The 19,757-nt window shown below is 42.3% G+C and overlaps 1 protein-coding gene across 3 annotated transcripts in view; it reads right to left on the bottom strand.

The window, feature by feature from the left end:
* Positions 1–210: 210 nt before the first annotated feature.
* cnot4b (CCR4-NOT transcription complex, subunit 4b) overlaps positions 211–19,757 on the bottom strand; it is a 71,370-nt gene continuing 51,823 nt past the window's right edge. For all 3 annotated transcript variants that reach the window (XM_060903295.1, XM_060903294.1, XM_060903296.1), the window contains 3 exons: positions 18,453–18,995; positions 5,628–5,855; positions 211–1,158 (listed from right to left, as the gene is read on the bottom strand). In XM_060903295.1, coding sequence (XP_060759278.1) covers positions 842–1,158; positions 5,628–5,855; positions 18,453–18,995 — 1,088 coding nt within the window. In that variant the 3' untranslated portion in view covers positions 211–841. The remainder of the gene's footprint in view (positions 1,159–5,627; positions 5,856–18,452; positions 18,996–19,757) is intronic.

Raw genomic sequence — 19,757 nt, 5'->3', positions numbered from 1 at the left:
TTCATATCACTGGTCATATAAACCTATGTAAACAGGAAAAACGCGGAAGAGTTTGGTCGCATCTAACTACAGCCCCAAAAAATACCATTGGCCATGCTGAGCCTAGCTACATTGCTAACAGGAGTGACAGCGCGTCTGACTGCGTCTGACTGACTGGGAGATCGCGCAAAGCTCGGAGAGGTACGGAGCAGCTCGTCTCAATTCAGACAAGAGCATATTTCATTATGGAAGTATGGTGGACTGTTCCTTTAAAAGCTCAACTTTCAATGGGGGGAGCGGAGCACAGATTTCTCCGTTCAGCCTTTACTTTCAAACTTCCTTGAAAGCTCAAACAATGCAAAAATGAAAACAAATCCAACTCTGTTGGCTCCTTGTTTCGTTTCTTCGAAATGTCAACCTTAAGAGGTGAGAGGAAAGGGCCTCGACTGTGTACACAGACAGAGAAGGGGTAATTATTTGGTACAGATATAAAGGCAGATTTGATCGACACACTACTGTTTCAATGGAATATTCTCTACTTCAATAATCAGTTTACTTCCATGATTTCCACATAAACATGAGCTTCATCATCACCAAATTCCTTACTCAACTTTCAACAAAGCTTTGTTCAAGAACTTCCTTTTTGTGCTGGAATAAGAGCACTTGGGCAACATGAACCAAATAGTAAACGTGAAACCGAGAGTTAAAATGAGCTCAAAAGACCAAGAAGTGGAAGGAAAAAAAAAAAAAAGAATACATAATCTCATAATTACTTTAACAGGTCTGTAATTTCATATTTATTCATCTTGCTGTGTATTGGGTTTTCTCAGAGTAAAGGAAGGGGGTGTTCGTGTCCCAGTCCCTAATGGCGGTCCAGTCCGGCACTCTGCAGCAGGTCTGTGGGGGGCTGAGCCGAGGCTCTGAATGCTGTCTGGAAGCCTGGTGGGGGAGAGTGGAACTGGCCGGCAGCACTGGCAGTGCCTGGGGGAAGGTAGGGTGCCCAACTGGCTCTGTGGAGAGACATCTGGGTACTAAAGGGTGTACTGTGTGAGGGCTGAGGGGGTACTGTGGAGCCAGAGGGTACGTCCATCTCTGTCAGCGCCTGCAGGGATTTTAGCCAATGTGGAGGACTGTCATCCTGAAGAGAGTCCAGACAGTTAGCCGAGGACGCTGGGACACCTAGAGAACAGGAATGAACAGCAAAATGAGTCAGACTAAAAGTTTGGTATCGATACATTTTCAAATCTACTCAGAATCCAGGCCACCATGTATGTACAGTAAAGCACTTGGATATACCGAGTCGCCATTAAAGGATTAATTACCATGGAAACAGGATGATGTTATACTTTTTGTTCAGTGTAAAGAAGCTGAAACGTTCCACGCTCAGAGGTTTGGCTACGAATCATTAATTTTAGACCTCTTCTGGATGATGGATGACGCCCAGCAGCACCCACCAACAGACGTGACTTCCATGCTGATCATCCTCTTTTTAAAAGCAAGCGGCACAAATGTGCTTAAAATCACTGCCTGTTCACAGATTATAATTCTCTCTTAAGGAAGGCATCTTAGATAACAAATGCAGAAGACGGCAGAGATTCAAATGGCACTTGTGATATGGAGAGCCACAAAGTCGCCCCAGTACTCAATGCGAGCTGCAACAGGATCCTGTACCACTCAGATTTGATGCCTGTGAAACCTAGGGCTGGGCGATTTTACGATTACGATGTTATTCACGATATAAAATCTCTACGATTAGAAATTAGACACGTACGATATGCCTACGATAAGCCTACGCCTTCAATAAAATTACTTCATCCGAAGTTTTGACAGACACGCGAATAGCCAATCATAACTAAACAGTACTGCACGTAACCAATCAGTTGGAAGAGAGCCACGTCAAGTTAGGTTGCGTGCACACACAAACACACACACGTAGCAGCAACGCACAGCATGGCTGTGGTGAAGTTTGCAGGAGCGCGGCATTTCTCCAACAAAGCGTGAAACAAAGCGATTATAAAAATGAGCGAGAAGCCGACTGACCGGAGTTCTGAACAGGAAAGTCAGAGCACTGCCCTGGAGGACATCGTTGAAAAGAAGGGCCAGAGATCTTCGGTTGTGTGGAGGTATTTTGGATATTTAAAATCGGACATACAACAAAGTGTTACACAAGACCTTAAACACACTGACGTACAGGATTGCACTTTTTTTCTCCTTGCAGCATAAGGTTTACACGTCAATATGTCTTTGTTTATTTGAAAGCTGCTAGAATTTGCACAAATGATTAACAATGGTATATAGTTTTTATTTTTCAGTTTCAGTTTATTCATTTGAATAAAAAGAACAAAAGAATGTGCATCCAGTTTGTTTTGGTTCTGTGAAACTTGAAGGCTTGTTAAGCTATTTTTGTTCATTAGGAAGGAACTACTAATTTGTTATGTTCATATTTTGAGCAGAAAATTAAAGAAAATACAAAAATGGTGATTTGATTTATATCGTGATATATATCGTTATCGAAAATTTTGAAAAAATATATCGTGATATAATTTCTCATATCGCCCAGCCCTAGTGAAACCAGAACTTACTTATATGGATCAGACACCTCTGCAGCTTCTCTTCTAGTGATGATAAAAATAAAATCATTTTAATGAATGATCATACTGTGCGCGCCACCCCCTTTTCATAAATACAAAATCAGCTCATTTGTATGATGAGCAATTGTGATCCAATAAATCATAGCGTACCCACATGTACTCACACGTCATGGATACTGCTGAATAAAGACAGATGACTGTCAATTCTAAGAGAAGTAAGCAAAAATGATGGGGGAGAACAAGATGCTAAAAAGGCAAAGGATTCGTTTCTGTAACATTTTGTCGCATTGCTCACAAAAATTCACCCCGTGCCATATTCGCATTTTTAGATTTCTAAAGGGGGCGGCGTGGTGGTGTAGTGGTTAGCACTGTCGCCTCACAGCAAGAAGGTCCGGGTTCGAGCCCCGTGGCTGGCGAGGGTAGCCTGGGCCCGCCCATCCTAAGCGTGACGCAACACGAGGGCCTGTTGCGAGCTTAGTCTGGCCAGGCAAGCTATCTACAGCTCTTCCAAGCTCCGGAAAAATTGGGAGCCAATCAACTTTGAGCATCTCCAACGGCCCTGGGTAGAGGCGTGTTCAAGGCAGTGACGTAGTAGAACTGCGACCAGAAGCCACAGATTGTTTACAGAATCATGCTGTATTGAAAGCATTCAACGGGAAGTTCTCATTGAAAACGGAGCAAAGAGCAGCCCTGGAGGTATTTACTGAAAGGAAGGACGTTTTCGCCTTGCTCCTGACCGGCTTCGGTAAGAGTTTAATCTACCAGTTAGCCCCGCTAGTAGCCAAATCAATGGGGCTCAGCGAGAATCCTATCGTCGCGTCACATACGTCAGAGGAAAGAGTGATGTGATTGGTTTAAGCTTCGTCACAGCCTTTTCTGGCTTCGACCAGTAGCAAACTGAGGCATTTCAGGGAGGCGGGTCAACCACGGGCTCTGGGAAATGGTTGGGCTGAATATCTTGGCCAGACCAATAGCTCGGAGAGCTTTGAAGTCGCGTTAGCCAGACTACGGCGAGGGCCTTTCTGTGTGGAGTTTGCATGTTCTCCCCGTATCTGCGTGGGTTTCCTCCGGGTGCTCCGGTTTCCCCTACAGTCCAAAGACATGCAGGTTAGGTTAACTGGTGACTCTAAATTGACCGTAGGTGTGAATGTGAGTGTGAATGGTTGTCTGTGTCTATGTGTCAGCCCTGTGATGACCTGGCGACTTGTCCAGGGTGTACCCCGCCTTTCGCCCGTAGTCAGCTGGGATAGGCTCCAGCTTGCCTGCGACCCTGTAGAACAGGATAAAGTGGAAAGAGATAATGAGATGAGATTTCTAAAGGACATTGAACTAGCACAGACAACCAAATGGGAGGAGACTGTTGGAGTAATTTGCATAATCTGTCCAACAAAGACTTTTCACTGATGGCGTATTCATATCATTATATTCATTTTATGTCATTTAAAGTGCATTATGAACACTTCGGTGAGACCCATTGTTCTGAGCACATACTATGAAGCTTAATACACAGGAAAGAAGCAGTTGACTCTTCCAGCCATCCCACAGCATCACTAAAATATTACCGTTATAACCCCTCATCATACCTCGGCTATTATACTTCGGGGGAAGCCGTGGGCTAATGGTTAGTGAAGCAATTTTGGGACCAAAACGTTGTCGGTTTGATTCCCTGGCCCAGCAGGAATGGCTGAAGTGCCCTTGAGCAAGGCACCTAACCCCCAACTGCTCCCCAGGCTGCTCTGCTGTACATTGCTCTGGATAAGAGCGTCTGCTAAATGTCATTAACATAATTATACTTGCGCTACTGGCCTTAGGTCTCATCTCATCTCATTATCTCTAGCCGCTTTATCCTGTTCTACAGGGTCGCAGGCAAGCTGGAGCCTATCCCAGCTGACTATGGGCGAAAGGCGGGGTACATCCTGGACAAGTCGCCAGGTCATCACAGGGCTGACACATAGACACAGACAACCATTCACACTCACATTCACACCTACGCTCAATTTAGAGTCACCAGTTAACCTAACCTGCATGTCTTTGGACTGTGGGGGAAACCGGAGCACCCGGAGGAAACCCACGCGGACACGGGGAGAACATGCAAACTCCGCACAGAAAGGCCCTCGCCGGCCCCAGGGCTCGAACCCAGGACCTTCTTGCTGTGAGGCGACAGCGCTAACCACTACACCACCGTGCCGCCCGGCCTTAGGTCTATATGACTGAATTCAATACACACTATTATGCAAAGACTTTGGACCACTGCTGTGTCTGCATTTTCCAGGATCCTTTCCCTCTCTGTCCACTGTTTGGATCACGGTTCACTCACCTGACCTTTTACAAACTAAGCACCGCCACCCTTGAGCCTCAGTAAGGTTGGATTCAGGTTAGCATCACTTCTTATAGAGTCTAACTTCAATAAATTATCTGGGGACGTGTATTTGTCTCTGCAAGACCTACAAAATGCACTCGCACCTTACATTACAGAACTATTACGGAAAACAGTTAAAGGCTTCCATGAATTATTTGTTTCCCGACACCCCCCCCCCCCCCCCCCCAAAAAAAAAAACCCAACCCATTTCATAGTTAAAAAGGTCAAGCAAGACTTCCTGGTATATAGGCAGAACTTTAAAGACAGAGTAATAATATAAACCCATGATCACATAAGCAGACGCACTAATTGATTTTTTTTTTGTCAGCTCCCTTTTTCGTTGAATCCTCCCTCATATAGATACAGACACAATGATATTATTGGCTTGTCCTCTGAAATGGCTTTGATGAAAAATGGTTAACTGCGATTTCGTCAAAGCCCTGCCATGACTCAGCACTTGCCACTATTAAAATAACGAAATATGTCCATACCCCCTTTTTCCATTTCAATTATGGTAATGCAGAAGATAACGCAGTTCGATTAATCATTCGAAAGCCCTCAAGGACGCGTCAGTTTAAACTGCGAATTAAATGTCACTTCGAAATTAGGAGGACTGAAGCTACGCTAAAGCACTTTTGTGAATTTGATACTGTGAGACTCCAGAGCGAAATAATTAAACTGAGGACCTGGTAGCGTACCTGTGATGATTGCGGGGTCCATCCAGCTGGCCGTGCCATCCCAGCTCAGGCTGTGCGTCATGCCCCCTGTGTGGTTCACGCCGGACGAGGATGATGAAGAGGACGAGGATGAAGATGAGGACGAGGAGTTGGGCAAGCCACCGAAATTGATGTTGATGTTGGGTAAAAGAGCTCGAAGGCCATCTTGCCATTCTTTGACATTTATGCTCTCTACTGAATTGCCGTTTTCTGCATGGACAGAGAAAGAGAAGAAAAGGGGCAAGCAGAGGACAGTGATCAGGAGCTGAATGGAATAGTCTTTAAAAATTTATATATTATATTTTCACGGAGGCCGTAGGTACCACAGGGAGGCTGCGTTTGCAAATATAACAGAGGAAACAAACAGTATTGCTGAGGGGAAGCCCTTCAGTGGAGCCTTCATACACAATTTGTGCCCAAGACTCACCCTTGCTTCACTGAATATTGAACTTTATCATCATTAGTAGTACATAAGAACTGCTGCAGTAATCATAAAGACTGTCCTGTGCTCGTTCTAGTCCTTCAAAACATTTAGCACTGTCTGACTTTATAACGAGTATACAGTGGTAGAAGAGTAACGATTTGCAATCGCTCTCTGAAGTGTCAATGCAGGAGGACGAGTTCCCTTTGGGAATTTGATTTGGTTCCTCTTGAGTTTTCCTCCTCTGGCTTGTTCACTGGTAATCTAAATCGACATTTCTGTAAAGTAGCTTTGTGACAATATCTTTTTACTTATGTAGTGCTTTTAACAAATTTCCTTGAATTTATTAATCAGACTCTTGGGCCATTATTAAAAAATGTTCTGTTTCCAGTCCACCGGCCGGGTGAGTGCCGTTTGTGCGGTTGAAGTTTTTTTTTTTAACGCCAGTTTTTCGGGTTCGTAAATCTAAAATCTAACTTGACATTTACGCATTCCGCGCAGAATATAGAATCGAATCAGCTCTGCGCATGCGCCGTGCTGCACAAAAAAATGGCAGCCACTATGAAGGAAGGAGATCCGGAGTTTTCAAACATTTGCTTAAGTGTGAAATCGCAAAATGGTATTCTAGCGAACAACAAAATAGTAAAGATTCAGAAAAACAAATCGTTCAGTGATCATTTTAATAGTGTAATTTCATCCGAACTAGGCCTAACGGTCGATTTAGAACTACAAAAAGTGTGCGTCTCGGACCATCACAAACCGTTACTGGAAAATTCGTTTGATCTTGATCCATCCGAGACGTTACAAACAGCTTTTGAGTTTTGTTATGCGAAATTCATTACCTACTTTGTTAATGACCCTGACAGATCTGTAGGAGAACCTAATAGATCTATTCAAAATGGGAACGGAACTGAACAAAAAAAAAAAAAAAAAAAATGCGTTTACGGAACTAATGCAGGTTGGCTGGACAGAATTAAAAACTGTGTCTGTAGCAAATAAAAAGAACGAATTACACAACGAAATTATAAAAAAAAAAGACATCCAGAGAGAAGGACCTTGTCTATCTAGACATACTGGCCAAACTGAAGGAACAAATGTAGTAATGAACATTACAAACTGCTTGTGGTATTTAGACGGCCGCCAGGACAGAATCAAAGAGGCAGTGAAATGCCGAGGACCGTCTGTGGTGACGCCTGTTCCTGCACGGCAGGTTTTATAATAATATTATACAAATTCACTATTATATTTCGCATAAAATATCTTTTTGCTCACCCGGTGGACAGGAAACGGATTTTTTTTTTTAAGGATGGTCCTGGTACCATCACTCCCAAGCAAGACAAATTGGAAGTCAAGTTGTGAAACAATAAGTGCCTGAGTAGAAAGCCAGGGGGGATTCGGTACCATCACTTCGAAACAGGTGGCTGTGTTATTGCTCCTTTTAGCACCTCGCTTTTCAATTTCAAAAAGCTTTTATTAGGTATGTGGTGTTACCTGGATAGACAAAGCTGATAACGCACTAATGTCAAATTCAGCCAAGTGCATCTGTAGAAACTGGAGTAGTATGTCCTGCAGATTTCTTTGAATAACACCACTTTACCGAATAATTCACTTGCCAATATAAGCGTTCATTTCGCTGTAAAACGTCGCACATTTCTGACTGACAATTTAACTTGTGTTGACATCAACGAACTGAATCGCTACAAGCTTCACTGGATGTGTAATTTGATTTTCCGTGCCTCAAGCAACACTGTCGATATATACATCTGTTTCATTGTCAGGACCTTCAGCATAAACTATTACTGTGACCTTTACATGTGCCTAAGCAAAGTGTAATACACTTTTACAACCACATCAGGACACAATATAATTTGTTTTTCCAAACAATACAGCTGGTGCTGATAATCGGGGGGGGGGGGGGGGGGGGAGCCTGCTGTGCTTAGGCTACACTACAACACCAAATCAGAAAAAGTTGGGATGGTATGAAAAATGCAAGTGGTTGGTTAGTTGAATGAATGAATGAATGAATGAATAAATAAATAAAATAGGGGCGAGAGAGAGAAGCAATTTATATACAGTATTTACTTTGACCTGTGTTTCATTACAGACAGCATGAACCCACGATATTTTTGGTTTGGGCTGGTCAATGTGATTTGGTAATATACATCCATTCCTATGTTTCAGGCCTGCAACATATTGCTGCAAAGTTAGGACGGGGCAATTTAGGGTTAAGTAATGCGGTAAAACAAATAATGTGATTTGAAACCGAGGTCAACAGGTGATTGTAAACATGATTTGGTACAAAATCAGTGTCCAAAAATAAGTATCCTATGGGTACACGTGGCTACTGCTTATAAATAAAATTTTCCGATACCACGTCCATACAGGGGCGGCACGGTGGTGTAGTGGTTAGCGCTGTCGCCTCACAGCAAGAAGGTCCTGGGTTCGAGCCCCGGGGCCGGCGAGGGCCCTTCTGTGCGGAGTTTGCATGTTCTCCCCGTGTCCGCGTGGGTTTCCTCCGAGTGCTCCGGTTTCCCCCACAGTCCAAAGACATGCAGGTTAGGTTAACTGGTGACTCTAAATTGACCGTAGGTGTGAATGTGAGTGTGAATGGTTGTCTGTGTCTATGTGTCAGCCCTGTGATGACCTGGCGACTTGTCCAGGGTGTACCCCGCCTTTCGCCCGTAGTCAGCTGGGAAAGGCTCCAGCTTGCCTGCGACCCTGTAGAAGGATAAAGCGGCTAGAGATAATGAGATGAGATGTCCATACAGTAAATACAGCTCACATATAATATATATTTTACTCTGAGGCCACAAAAATGAAGCGTAATCCAAAAATGAACAATTTAAAAAAAAAAAAAAAAAAAAAAAAAATCACAGAAGTAAAATATACCAAGTGTCTGTACTTTATATTATTCTACTCTTACAGTTTTCGAAACTGAAACCTCCGAACCGAGGCTGACATACACACGCTGTCGCCATGACCGAACCTCTTATTTCCTGGAAAAGGCCCAGCGCTAGAGCTCAGTGGTCTCAATACTCTTTTCGACAACTTCCTGTAACAACTCGGAAGTCCGTCACATCTACACCATACACGGGACCACTGGCTGAAGGCGGCGAGGAAAGGGGGACAACCTGGAGTATATTTTAAAATAGGAATGCACTTTCCCTCGGTAATAAACATAAACATGTCTGAAAGCGATTTCTTTAGCTCATTTATTTCGAATGGTGAACCAAACTGTATACACTCACCAGCCTTTTTAATAACACCACCTGTATGCGTAGTGCGTTATTGTTACACTCATTCTTACAAACACAATGACATAGTGGCTACAGCCTCTATGAGGCAGTAGCCACAAAAAAAAAAACCCACATGTCTTTGAGGAGCAAAGATGGCCCGAGGATCTCCAATTTGTCAACAAAAGTACGAAAAAAATTGAAAATGTTTAAAAACAAATGTTCCTCAGAGATGGATATGAAGGGATTTTGATATTTCACCTTCTATATTGCACATCATTAAATGATTCAAGGAATCTGGAGGAATTTCAGTGCCTCACCCTCAGAGGGCACCTGCATCAAGAACCATCATTCGTCTATAGCGGATATAACCACATGGGCTCAGATTACTTTGACAAACCTTTGTCAAGCGCTACAATACAGAGTTACAGCCACAAATACCGGTCAAAACTTTACTGTGCAAAAAGGAAGTCTTATGTTAACGGTGTCCCGAAGCACTGTTGACTTTTCTGGGCTCAGAGGCATCTGGGATGGACCACCACACAGTGGAAATGTGGATTGAGATCAGATGAATCAATATTCCAGGTCTTTTTTGGAAGAAATGGACAGTGTGTGCTCCAGACCAAAGACGAAAAGGACCACCCAGACTGTTACAGCAACAAGTCCAAAAGCCAGGGTCTGTCATGGTATGGGGTTGTGTGTCAGTGCCCTTGCTGAAGGTAACTTGCACTTCGGTGGTGGCAGCATTAATGCAGAAAAGTACATTGAGATTTTGGAGCAACATATGCTGCCTTCAAGACGACATCTTTTCCAGGAATATTTCAGCAAGACGATGCAAAACCACATTCTTCACACATTACAAAGGCGTAGCTGTGGAAGAAGAGGGTGCCTGTCCCCTCTGTCCCCAAAAGAGAACGTGTGGTGAACCCTGAAATGAAAAACATGAAAAAAAATCCATACTACTGCACACCTTAAGACCAGGGCTTTGAACCAGAATTTTTTTCCTATTGGTTCGTTCTGAACAGAAACGGAATTTTAACGTTTCCGGTTTTGGGTTCCACCATTAAATAGACGTTCCTGAACCGGTTAGAACAAAAAAATTTCGTTCCCGGAACGGTTAATTACGTTCCCTGTCAGCGGTTTAACAAATGGCTATAAAATTATGTCTCTGTCTCATCCAGCTTAAGCCAAATGTAGGCTAATTCTATTACAACCTTCATTAAATAAGACAAGAAATAATTCAAAACAATTATTATTTCAAATGTTGGCGATTTGGATTCTCAGTATGTCTTCCCATCTACACAAACAGAACAAGTGCCAAAAATGAAAGATAATTCGTTTAGTGTGTTACCAAAGGCTAGTCAGGCCCTATGCATTGATAGGCTAACACAGGTTAACGTCATTTAATATTCGTGAGCCTCTCATTAACGTGGACAAATATATTGATATCGTGTTTGAAATTGATGTTTTTGAATAACGATAGACTGCAATATTTACCTCTTATTTAAGATGTGGAGACGTGATAGTAGTCCACCCTCCCGCTCTCTCCATTCAGTCAACGAACGTCACACAGGAAGTGAACCCCAGCGGGTCATAGAAACTTGCGCAGGAGAAGAATTACTTTTTTATTTGTAGGCTACGGAAACTTTGAGGAACGAAATAAAAACCGGTATTAACCGGTTACCATTATTTTTAATAAGCGTTTCTGTTCCGGAACATAAAAAATAATAAAGTTTCTGGTTTCGTTTCTGTTCCATGTGAAATAGAAAAAGTTCCCGGTTTTCGTTTTCGTTCCTTGAACCGGTTCAAAGCCCTGCTTAAGACCCGTGTAGGGAGAATGGGACAAAACACGTGAAACACTTCATCACTTGGTGTCTTCAATCTCTAAACATCTTAAGTGTTGTGAGAAGGAATGGCAACATTATAAAGTGGGAACTTTTTTTTTTTTTAATGTGTTGCAGGAATCAAAATGTGTTTATTTGGGGGAAAAAAAAATTTCACGAGGGCAATCAAATAATGTGCTGCTGTGCTGTTTTGAATGCAATACAGGTCAAATGTTATTTACAAAACCAGTAAAAAGTTTTAATTTCAAATTCAAACACACCGTGCCAACCTTTTCTGATTTGGGGTTTTACAAATCTTTTCGAGCACAGGGAAAATGTGATGTTTGTCTTTCTTGCTAGCTCAGAATAGACAGGTCATTATTAATTAATAAAAAATAAATTAAAAAAAAAAAAAAAAGGTAGTCTTGAAAAGGTACAGAAGGTACAAACATTAATTGAACACCAATTCTGCCAAGAAGAGAAGTGGCCAAATACCCAACCAGAATTCTGCCAAAAGCTTGTTGATGTCTACTAAAAGCGTCTTGGTCAAGGTGACGCTGGCAAAGGGGCATTTAACCAAACATTAGGCATGCTGTATGTATAACTGACCCTGTATGTATAATTCTTAACCCTGTGATGATTTCAGAAAACTTAAGATAAATTAAAACCTTTGCACCAAATTGGTTGCACATTTTTCCACCTATTAGAGATGTACATACATTCTGTCTCAGAGGAGGGGGGGGGGGGGAACACCAGTTGAAAGAAAATCATGGCAAGCCTAATATTGTCATGGCATTCATGTATTGCCTCGGTCACAACCGGCCGTACGTGCTCCTACGGCCGGTCTACGTGCAAAAAACGCAAGAAATGCACGGAGGGCGTGCGTGAGGTGGAGATTTTCGAGCCGTAGACTGGCCGCAGAGGTTCTTTGTCATGTCAAACAAACTCTACGGTCGCTTACGTTTTTTTTCAGGTTGCAAGACAAATTCTTAAAATTCTTAAAAAGATATGACACATGGGGGTTCTGGCTTCCGAAAAATACTGTCTATCAGCTTTAAAACGTTAAGGCATATTTCAAATTGCATGCTGCGTCGCTTAAATTATCAAATTAAATTTAAATGAATAAAGAAATTTCAGCCATATTTAATTATTTATGCTCTAATTTAAATTCATTATTAATTGGACATTAGAATCAATTTAATTAATTGGACTTTTTTTTTTTTTTAAGATATTTTTTTGGGCTTTTTGCACCTTTATTGGATAGGACAGTGTAGAGACAGGAAATGAGCGGGAGAGAGAGAGACGGGAAGGGATCGGGAAATGACCTCGGGCCGGAATCGAACCCGGGTCGCCCGCATTCATGGTATGGCGCCTTAACCACCTGAGCCACGACGCCCCCAGGACTTTTTTTTTTTAAACGCAATTTAGTCCAAAATATTTCTAATGGGTTTACTGTGATCTCCAGTTGGCGTGCTGACGAGATCGCTACGGTCACATGAAGCGTTTCCTTTACATCGTGCAGTGCTGCTGTCTGCGTTTAGTTTCGGACATGAAGAAAACGCAACGCTGCACTGTCTGTCGGTGTCGACAAGTTGAATTAAATTCTTGAGACTAAAAACCGTAAGGTCAACGTGCGTCTTTCTCCACGAACAGAACAGGAAAAAAAAAAAAAAGAAGCGATTTGGGAAACGCCAAAAACTGCACGGCCAAAAAAAAATCGTACGTCCGGTTGCGACCTAGGCTTATGTAAACTCCTGACCCGAGCTGTATACAATAGGCTCGTACCAATGTTACATTTAAAGCAAAGACTCCGCCCCTAAATAACTACAGCACACCATTCATCAAAGCTATGATCATGATGGCATGCAGTCCTGCTTCGTTTCTCGTTTTGTCATTATTCACCATTACACTTGCATGCTTTTCCATTTTTATACCTGTTTAAGTCCTCGCACCACTAAAATCAAATACATTTTTGTTAAAAAAAAAAGTCTTTGTAGTCAGTCATTTTAAGAGGTTTTCTAAATGGGCAAAAGAAACTACTAGGTTCAATGTGCTTCTTTTTAGAGCCCTGAACATCAGAAGCCTATTTCATCTTGAATCTACAGTGAGCAGTCGTGGCATGTTTAATGCAAGATACCTTGGAGCTACAGTGAAAGGAAAAGCAAGCACTGCTTAAGAGAACAAAGTCAATAAAGTGCATATGGAATTGCTTTCCAAGTGTTCGGGGGATACAGAAGATCTGGGGAGAAGAAAATTCTTAAAAAGATATGACACGGGGGTTCTGGCTTCCGAAAAATACTGTCTATCAGCTTTAAAACGTTAAGGCATATTTCAAATTGCATGCTGCGTCGCTTAAATTATCAAATTAAATTTAAATGAATAAAGAAATTTCAGCCATATTTAATTATTTATGCTCTAATTTAAATTCATTATTAATTGGATATTAGAATCAATTTAATTAATTGGACTTTTTTTTTTTTAAACGCAATTTAGTCCAAAATATTTCTAATGGGTTTACTGTGATCTCCAGTTGGCGTGCTGACGAGATCGCTACGGTCACATGAAACGTTTCCTTCACATCATGCAGTGCTGCTGTCTGCGTTTAGTTTCGGACATGAAGAAAACGCAACACTGCACTGCCTGTCGGTGTCGGCAAGTTGAATTAAATTCTTGAGACTAAAAACCTCACGTTTCCTGGTACTTAAAAAGAATAAGAACCTTCATATAACTGAAGCCGTTGGCCAACCTGGCAGCAGCTACCCTTACACCGTATCCTACAGTAGCAATAAGCTCATAAGGGCAAGCAAAAATGACAAAGTTCTGCACCTTTGTGTGATGGATGCCAGGTTTCTATTTCATGCTATACTCAAAAACTGATGAAAAGGAGCCCATCGACGAGAGGGAAAAGACAGGCGATATATGAGCCCTTCCTTTAATGGGAAAAAGATATTAACAGAAACGCCCTTTACGGAAAAGTTCTATAATAATCCAATGAGAATCATGTAGCCTGATATCTGCAATAAATATGTAGCACAGAACTAGCACACGAGTTTCATACTAAAGTTAACGCTCAATATATTAACTGCCCATTACATTCGACCCTTCGTACAAATACATTTGTATGGTACAAGATAAACACAACTGGCCATTTTAATAGGAACACTTGTACTCTTGCTCATTCATCCAACTATCAAGTCACCCCAACAACTGGCTGTTGTGCAGTGCATAAAACCATGTAGACAGACACAGGTCAAGAGTTTCAGTTAATCTCATCTCATTTCATTATCTCTAGCCGCTTTATCCTTCTACAGGGTCGCAGGCAAGCTGGAGCCTATCCCAGCTGACTACGGGCGAAAGGCGGGGTACACCCTGGACAAGTCGCCAGGTCATCACAGGGCTGACACATAGACACAGACAACCATTCACACTCACATTCACACCTACGGTCAATTTAGAGTCACCAGTTAACCTAACCTGCATGTCATTGGACTGTGGGGGAAACCGGAGCACCCGGAGGAAACCCACGCGGACACGGGGAGAACATGCAAACTCCACACAGAAAGGCCCTCGCCGGCCCCGGGGCTCGAACCTAGGACCTTCTTGCTGTGAGGCGACAGCGCTAACCACTACACCACCGTGCCGCCTAGTTTCAGTTAATCCAGAAACAGAATTTTTTTTTGTGTGTGTGTGTGTGTGTGTGTGTGTGTTGGGGGGGAATAATGTTATTTTGGACTGTGGCATGGTTGTTAGTGCCAGAAAGGTTGGGTTGAGCATTTCAGAAACTGCTGATCTGGGATTTCCACATATAGTCTCTAGAGTTTAGACAGAAAGAGGTGAAAAATATTTAAAAAAAAACAAAACAAAAAAAAAACACAACACTAAGCAGCAGGGCGGCACGGTGGTGTAGTGGTTAGCACTGTCGCCTCACAGCAAGAAGGCCCTGGGTTCGAGCCCCGTGGCCGGCGAGGGCCTTTCTGTGCGGAGTTTGCATGTTCTCCCCGTGTCCGCGTGGGTTTCCTCCGGGTGCTCCGGTTTCCCCCACAGTCCAAAGACATGCAGGTTAGGTTAACTGGTGACTCTAAATTGACCGTAGGTGTGAATGTGAGTGTGAATGGTTGTCTGTGTGTCAGCCCTGTGATGACCTGGCGACTTGTCCAGGGTGTACCCCGCCTTTCGCCCGTAGTCAGCTGGGATAGGCTCCAGCTTGCCAGCGACCCTGTAGAAGGATAAAGCGGATAGAGATAATGAGATGAGACACTAAGCAGCAGTTTTGTGGGCAGAACCACCTTATTGAGAGAGGTCAGAGGAGAATGGCCAGACTGTAACTCAAATTTTACAGCGGTGGTGAACAGAAAAGCATCTCAGTATACAAAACACACCAAATCCTGAGGTGAATGGGTTACAATGACAGAAGATCGAGTTCATCTCGTATCAGGAAAGAACAGGAATCTGACACTACAGTGGGCGCAGGCTCACTGAAACTGGACTGCCAATGAGTGGGGAAAAAAATAAAAATAAAAATCACTTCGCCTTTCTCCTATGAAAGTCACTATTGAGTGTTTATGTGCGAAGTACTACTGCATATTTGGGAGAGGGCGATGTATCTGAAAATATCCATAATCAGTTACTCCCCTAAACAAAGCCATCTCACCAATGTATATGAGCTTGGATTGAAGAGTCAGATTACATGATAATACTTAATTAAACTATGGATAGCTGGCTAATTTGCAAAAACACAGGGCAACCCTGCAGCCTGATATGACAACTTGATGTCATTATATTTGGGGTGTTTTTTTTTTTGCAATCAATCATCCTTTTTGGCAGGAACAAGCAGCATTCAGATGGCAAATTGGTGTAATCAAGGCAGTCTGAACAAATTCAGTAACATCAATCTCACAGGCACTTACCAATGACCTTGTCTGAAGTAAAACAAAGGTCTGCAGAGTGCCAGAGAAACGTATAAATGTACAAGCTGTTACTGAGAATGCAGCAGAAACATTACTTTTACAGCAAATGTGCTTACACTAATTACATATTATAAATATTAGAATATACATTAAATATTAATATGGAGGACAGCAAGCTCAATAAATCCTTTCAGTAATAATTTCATGCCACTGCACGTCGAATTCAAGTGAAAGCGCCACAATACACATACATACTGCCGAGTAAAATAATCGATCTAGAAATCGTTGCACCACGACAAGCGTAATGCAGAAATGAGCATAATGTTGTTTTTAAAAAAAGTTCCATAAGAGAGTTGTTAAACCAGCACAACTGTTTTGTCTTCATAAATATTTAGACAGAGTAGATTTAAAAAAAAAACAAAAAAAAAAACCTTTTTATATAAAGGCTTAAAGGAATACGTCACCCCCAAGTGAAATTGAGTCAGTCCCTGCAGTCCCTAGAGTTGGATGAGTGAACCAAAGCGTTTTGTAGCCGACCCAGCCATTGTCCTGATCTGGAAACGTCCCGGTTAGCTTTAGCTTAGCGTAGTCGCTGTAATCCGGCGTGTCCAGATAGCATTGTCGTTGCAAAAGTGAATCAAATAATTTTTTATAATTATTTCTCATGACCTGTACATTCACATCGAGTACACATATCAATGCAAATTAACACGAAGGGATTTACTAGACCAATTTATATCTGGAACTATTTTCGGCAGGGCTCTGAACCAGAATTTTTTTCCTATTGGTTCGTTCCGAACAGAAACGGAATTTTAACGTTTCCGGTTTTGGGTTCCACCATTAAATAGACGTTCCTGAACCGGTTAGAACAAAAAAATTTCGCTCCCGGAACGGTTAATTACGTTCCCTGTCAGCTGTTTAACAAATGGCTATAAAATTATGTCTCTGTCTCATCCAGCTTAAGCCAAATGTAGGCTAATTCTATTACAACCTTCATTAAATAAGACAAGAAATAATTCAAAACAATTATTATTTCAAATGTTGGTGATTTGGATTCTCAGTATGTCTTCCCATCTACACAAACAGAAAAAGTGCCAAAAATGAAAGATAATTCGTTTAGTGTGTTACCAAAGGCGAGTCAGGCCCTATGCATTGATAGGCTAACAGAGGTTAACGTCATTTAATGTTCGCGAGCCTCTCCTTAACGTGGACAAATGTATTGATATCGTGTTTGAAATTGACGTTTTTGAATAACGATAGACTGCAATATTTACCTCTTATTTAAGATGTGGAGACGTGATAGTAGTCCACCCTCCCGCTCTCTCCATTCAGTCAGCGAATGTCACACAGGAAGTGAACCCCAGCGGGTCATAGAAACTTGCGCAGGAGAAGAATGACTTTATTTGTAGGCTACGGAAACTTTGAGGAACGAAATAAAAACCGGTATTAACCGGTTACCATTATTTTTAATAAGCGTTTCTGTTCCGGAACATAAAAAATAATAAAGTTTCTGGTTTCGTTTCTGTTCCATGTGAAATAGAAAAAGTTCCCGGTTTTCGTTTTCTTTCCTTGAACCGGTTCAAAGCCCTGATTTTCGGCCACAGCACAGGCAAAGCACCGCTGCAGGTGCAAAGACAACACGCAGCACCACAACTTCCGTCAATACACCAGTGTTACCAGGGAAACCAGGGTTTTCAGGTGCTGCGTGGTGTCTTTGCGCCTGCAGCGGTGCTTTGCCTGTGCTGTGGCCGAAAATAGTTCCAGATATAAATTGGTCTAGTAAATCCCTTCGTGTTAATTTGCATTGATATGTGTACTCGATGTGAATGTACAGGTCATGAGAAATAATTATAAAAAATTATTTGATTCACTTTTGCAACGACAATGCTATCTGGACACGCCGGATTACAGCGACTACGCTAAGCTAAGCTAACCGGGACGTTTCCAGATCAGTACAATGGCTGGGTCGGCTACAAAACGCTTTGGCTCACTCATCCAACTCTAGGGACTGCAGGGACTGACTCAATTTCACTTGGGGGTGGTGTATTCCTTTAAATCCTTTAATAGAACCCCCAGTTAGTCTGATCAGTGCAGACCTTATTATGAAAAAGTCTTAACTTTTTCCACTCCCGGATAAAATGATTAAAATTATGAAAAATGGTCCTGAGGACGTTATTCACATGTACCTAAACAGTCTTGATGGGTACATGTTTGCATCTAAAGGCTTTTCTAAACTTTTCAACCACAGCATTACAGTGCCTCCTTGTGGAATAATGCTTGCTTTGAAAGCTATTCTTCCTGAGCCTACCTTACGTTAAGCAGAGACAGACCTGTATTCATCTTTATTAGCACATTAAGCTGCTTAATTTGTGCATTCTGGAAACAGTACACCCCAAAAACCTATGTTGTCCCTCTAAACTCACCTGTAATGGGGATTCCTCCTAGACCTGTACTATGCTGCTGCTGCTGTTGCTGCGGTGGCAAACTCAAGTCCAAGAAGCTGCTGTTATGTTGTGTGGTGTGGTTCAGGTGTGGCAGATTGGCACGTGCTGTCATGGTCAGCCAGCTATGGCGAGATGCCAGCGTCTGTGCGTGTCCGGGCAAGCCGAATGAGGCGTAGCCAGGACGCTGGGAGAGCTGGGGATGTTGGAGGTGGTGGGAGAAGGCTCGCGGGGCCAGCCCACAGTTCAGGGGGAGGTGTGTGGATGAGGCAGGAGGCAGCACTGGGCCCTTGGCACTATGAAGTGAGCTGGGGATATGAGGAGGGAAACCTGGTGCTGGGGTCACATGGCTCATGGGCAATGAAGTTTTGTCCTGTACTGAAAGTTCCTTCTCAATGAGGTCAGCCAGCGCCTTGCTCGTGATGTCGAACGGGTCAAACCCGAGGTCGTCCTCCTGCTGCTTGGTGGAAGAGCCAAAGCCAAAGGCCGCTTGCCAGTCCGTGGAGGATGAAACTGGTATGGTATCTACCAAAGGAAAAACACACACACTTATTAAAGCACATTTAACCACAGATCAAATTAGTCACCGCTTTCAGATGACCCAAACACAGATTTATAGACGAGGCATTACAGTATTTTTGGATTTTTCTAACCTAACATCTGGTAGTGTTTTTATACACAATGGCATTGAAATATCTTTATTAATTTCCCTGCAATCTGCATTACCAATTTAGGAGTTTTAAATTATATGCCAAGTAAACCTATTAGGGTAGCAAGTCTTGAAGTACCAACAAAAAACATTGCATACTTCATTTTTTAATTTAAAATAAAGCAACTTTTCCCCCTCATTGGGACAACAAAACCAACCTCATGCAACTTTCTAATCAACTAGTTTCCTCGTAGAGTCATTGTTACTGTACACACCAGCTAGCTAAATCGGACACAGCTAGTCAGACGCAATTATAATGCATCCACACAGATACAGTCGTGTCACGCGTTCGAGCATATTTTCACATCTGCTGACTGAGTGCTGTATGCAAAATGATTGACACACAGATACATACATGCATCCCTGTCATTTATTCACACATTCAGTCTAAATACGATTTTTAATTCTTGATTACAAACCATAAGATTGTCAGAAGCCAGATTTGGTTTCTTAGAGCATTATTTTTGGAATGATTAAGAGACATACAGTTTTATCAAGCAAGCAAATATCTAAAATTAATGGAAATTTGTGCATTCCTGTGAAGGAGGGAAATTTATTTATACATTATATAGAGTACT

The sequence above is a fragment of the Neoarius graeffei genome, chromosome 21, assembly GCF_027579695.1.
Source record: "Neoarius graeffei isolate fNeoGra1 chromosome 21, fNeoGra1.pri, whole genome shotgun sequence".
Lineage (NCBI taxonomy): Eukaryota > Metazoa > Chordata > Actinopteri > Siluriformes > Ariidae > Neoarius > Neoarius graeffei.
This window is presented reverse-complemented; position numbering and strand designations above follow the sequence as displayed.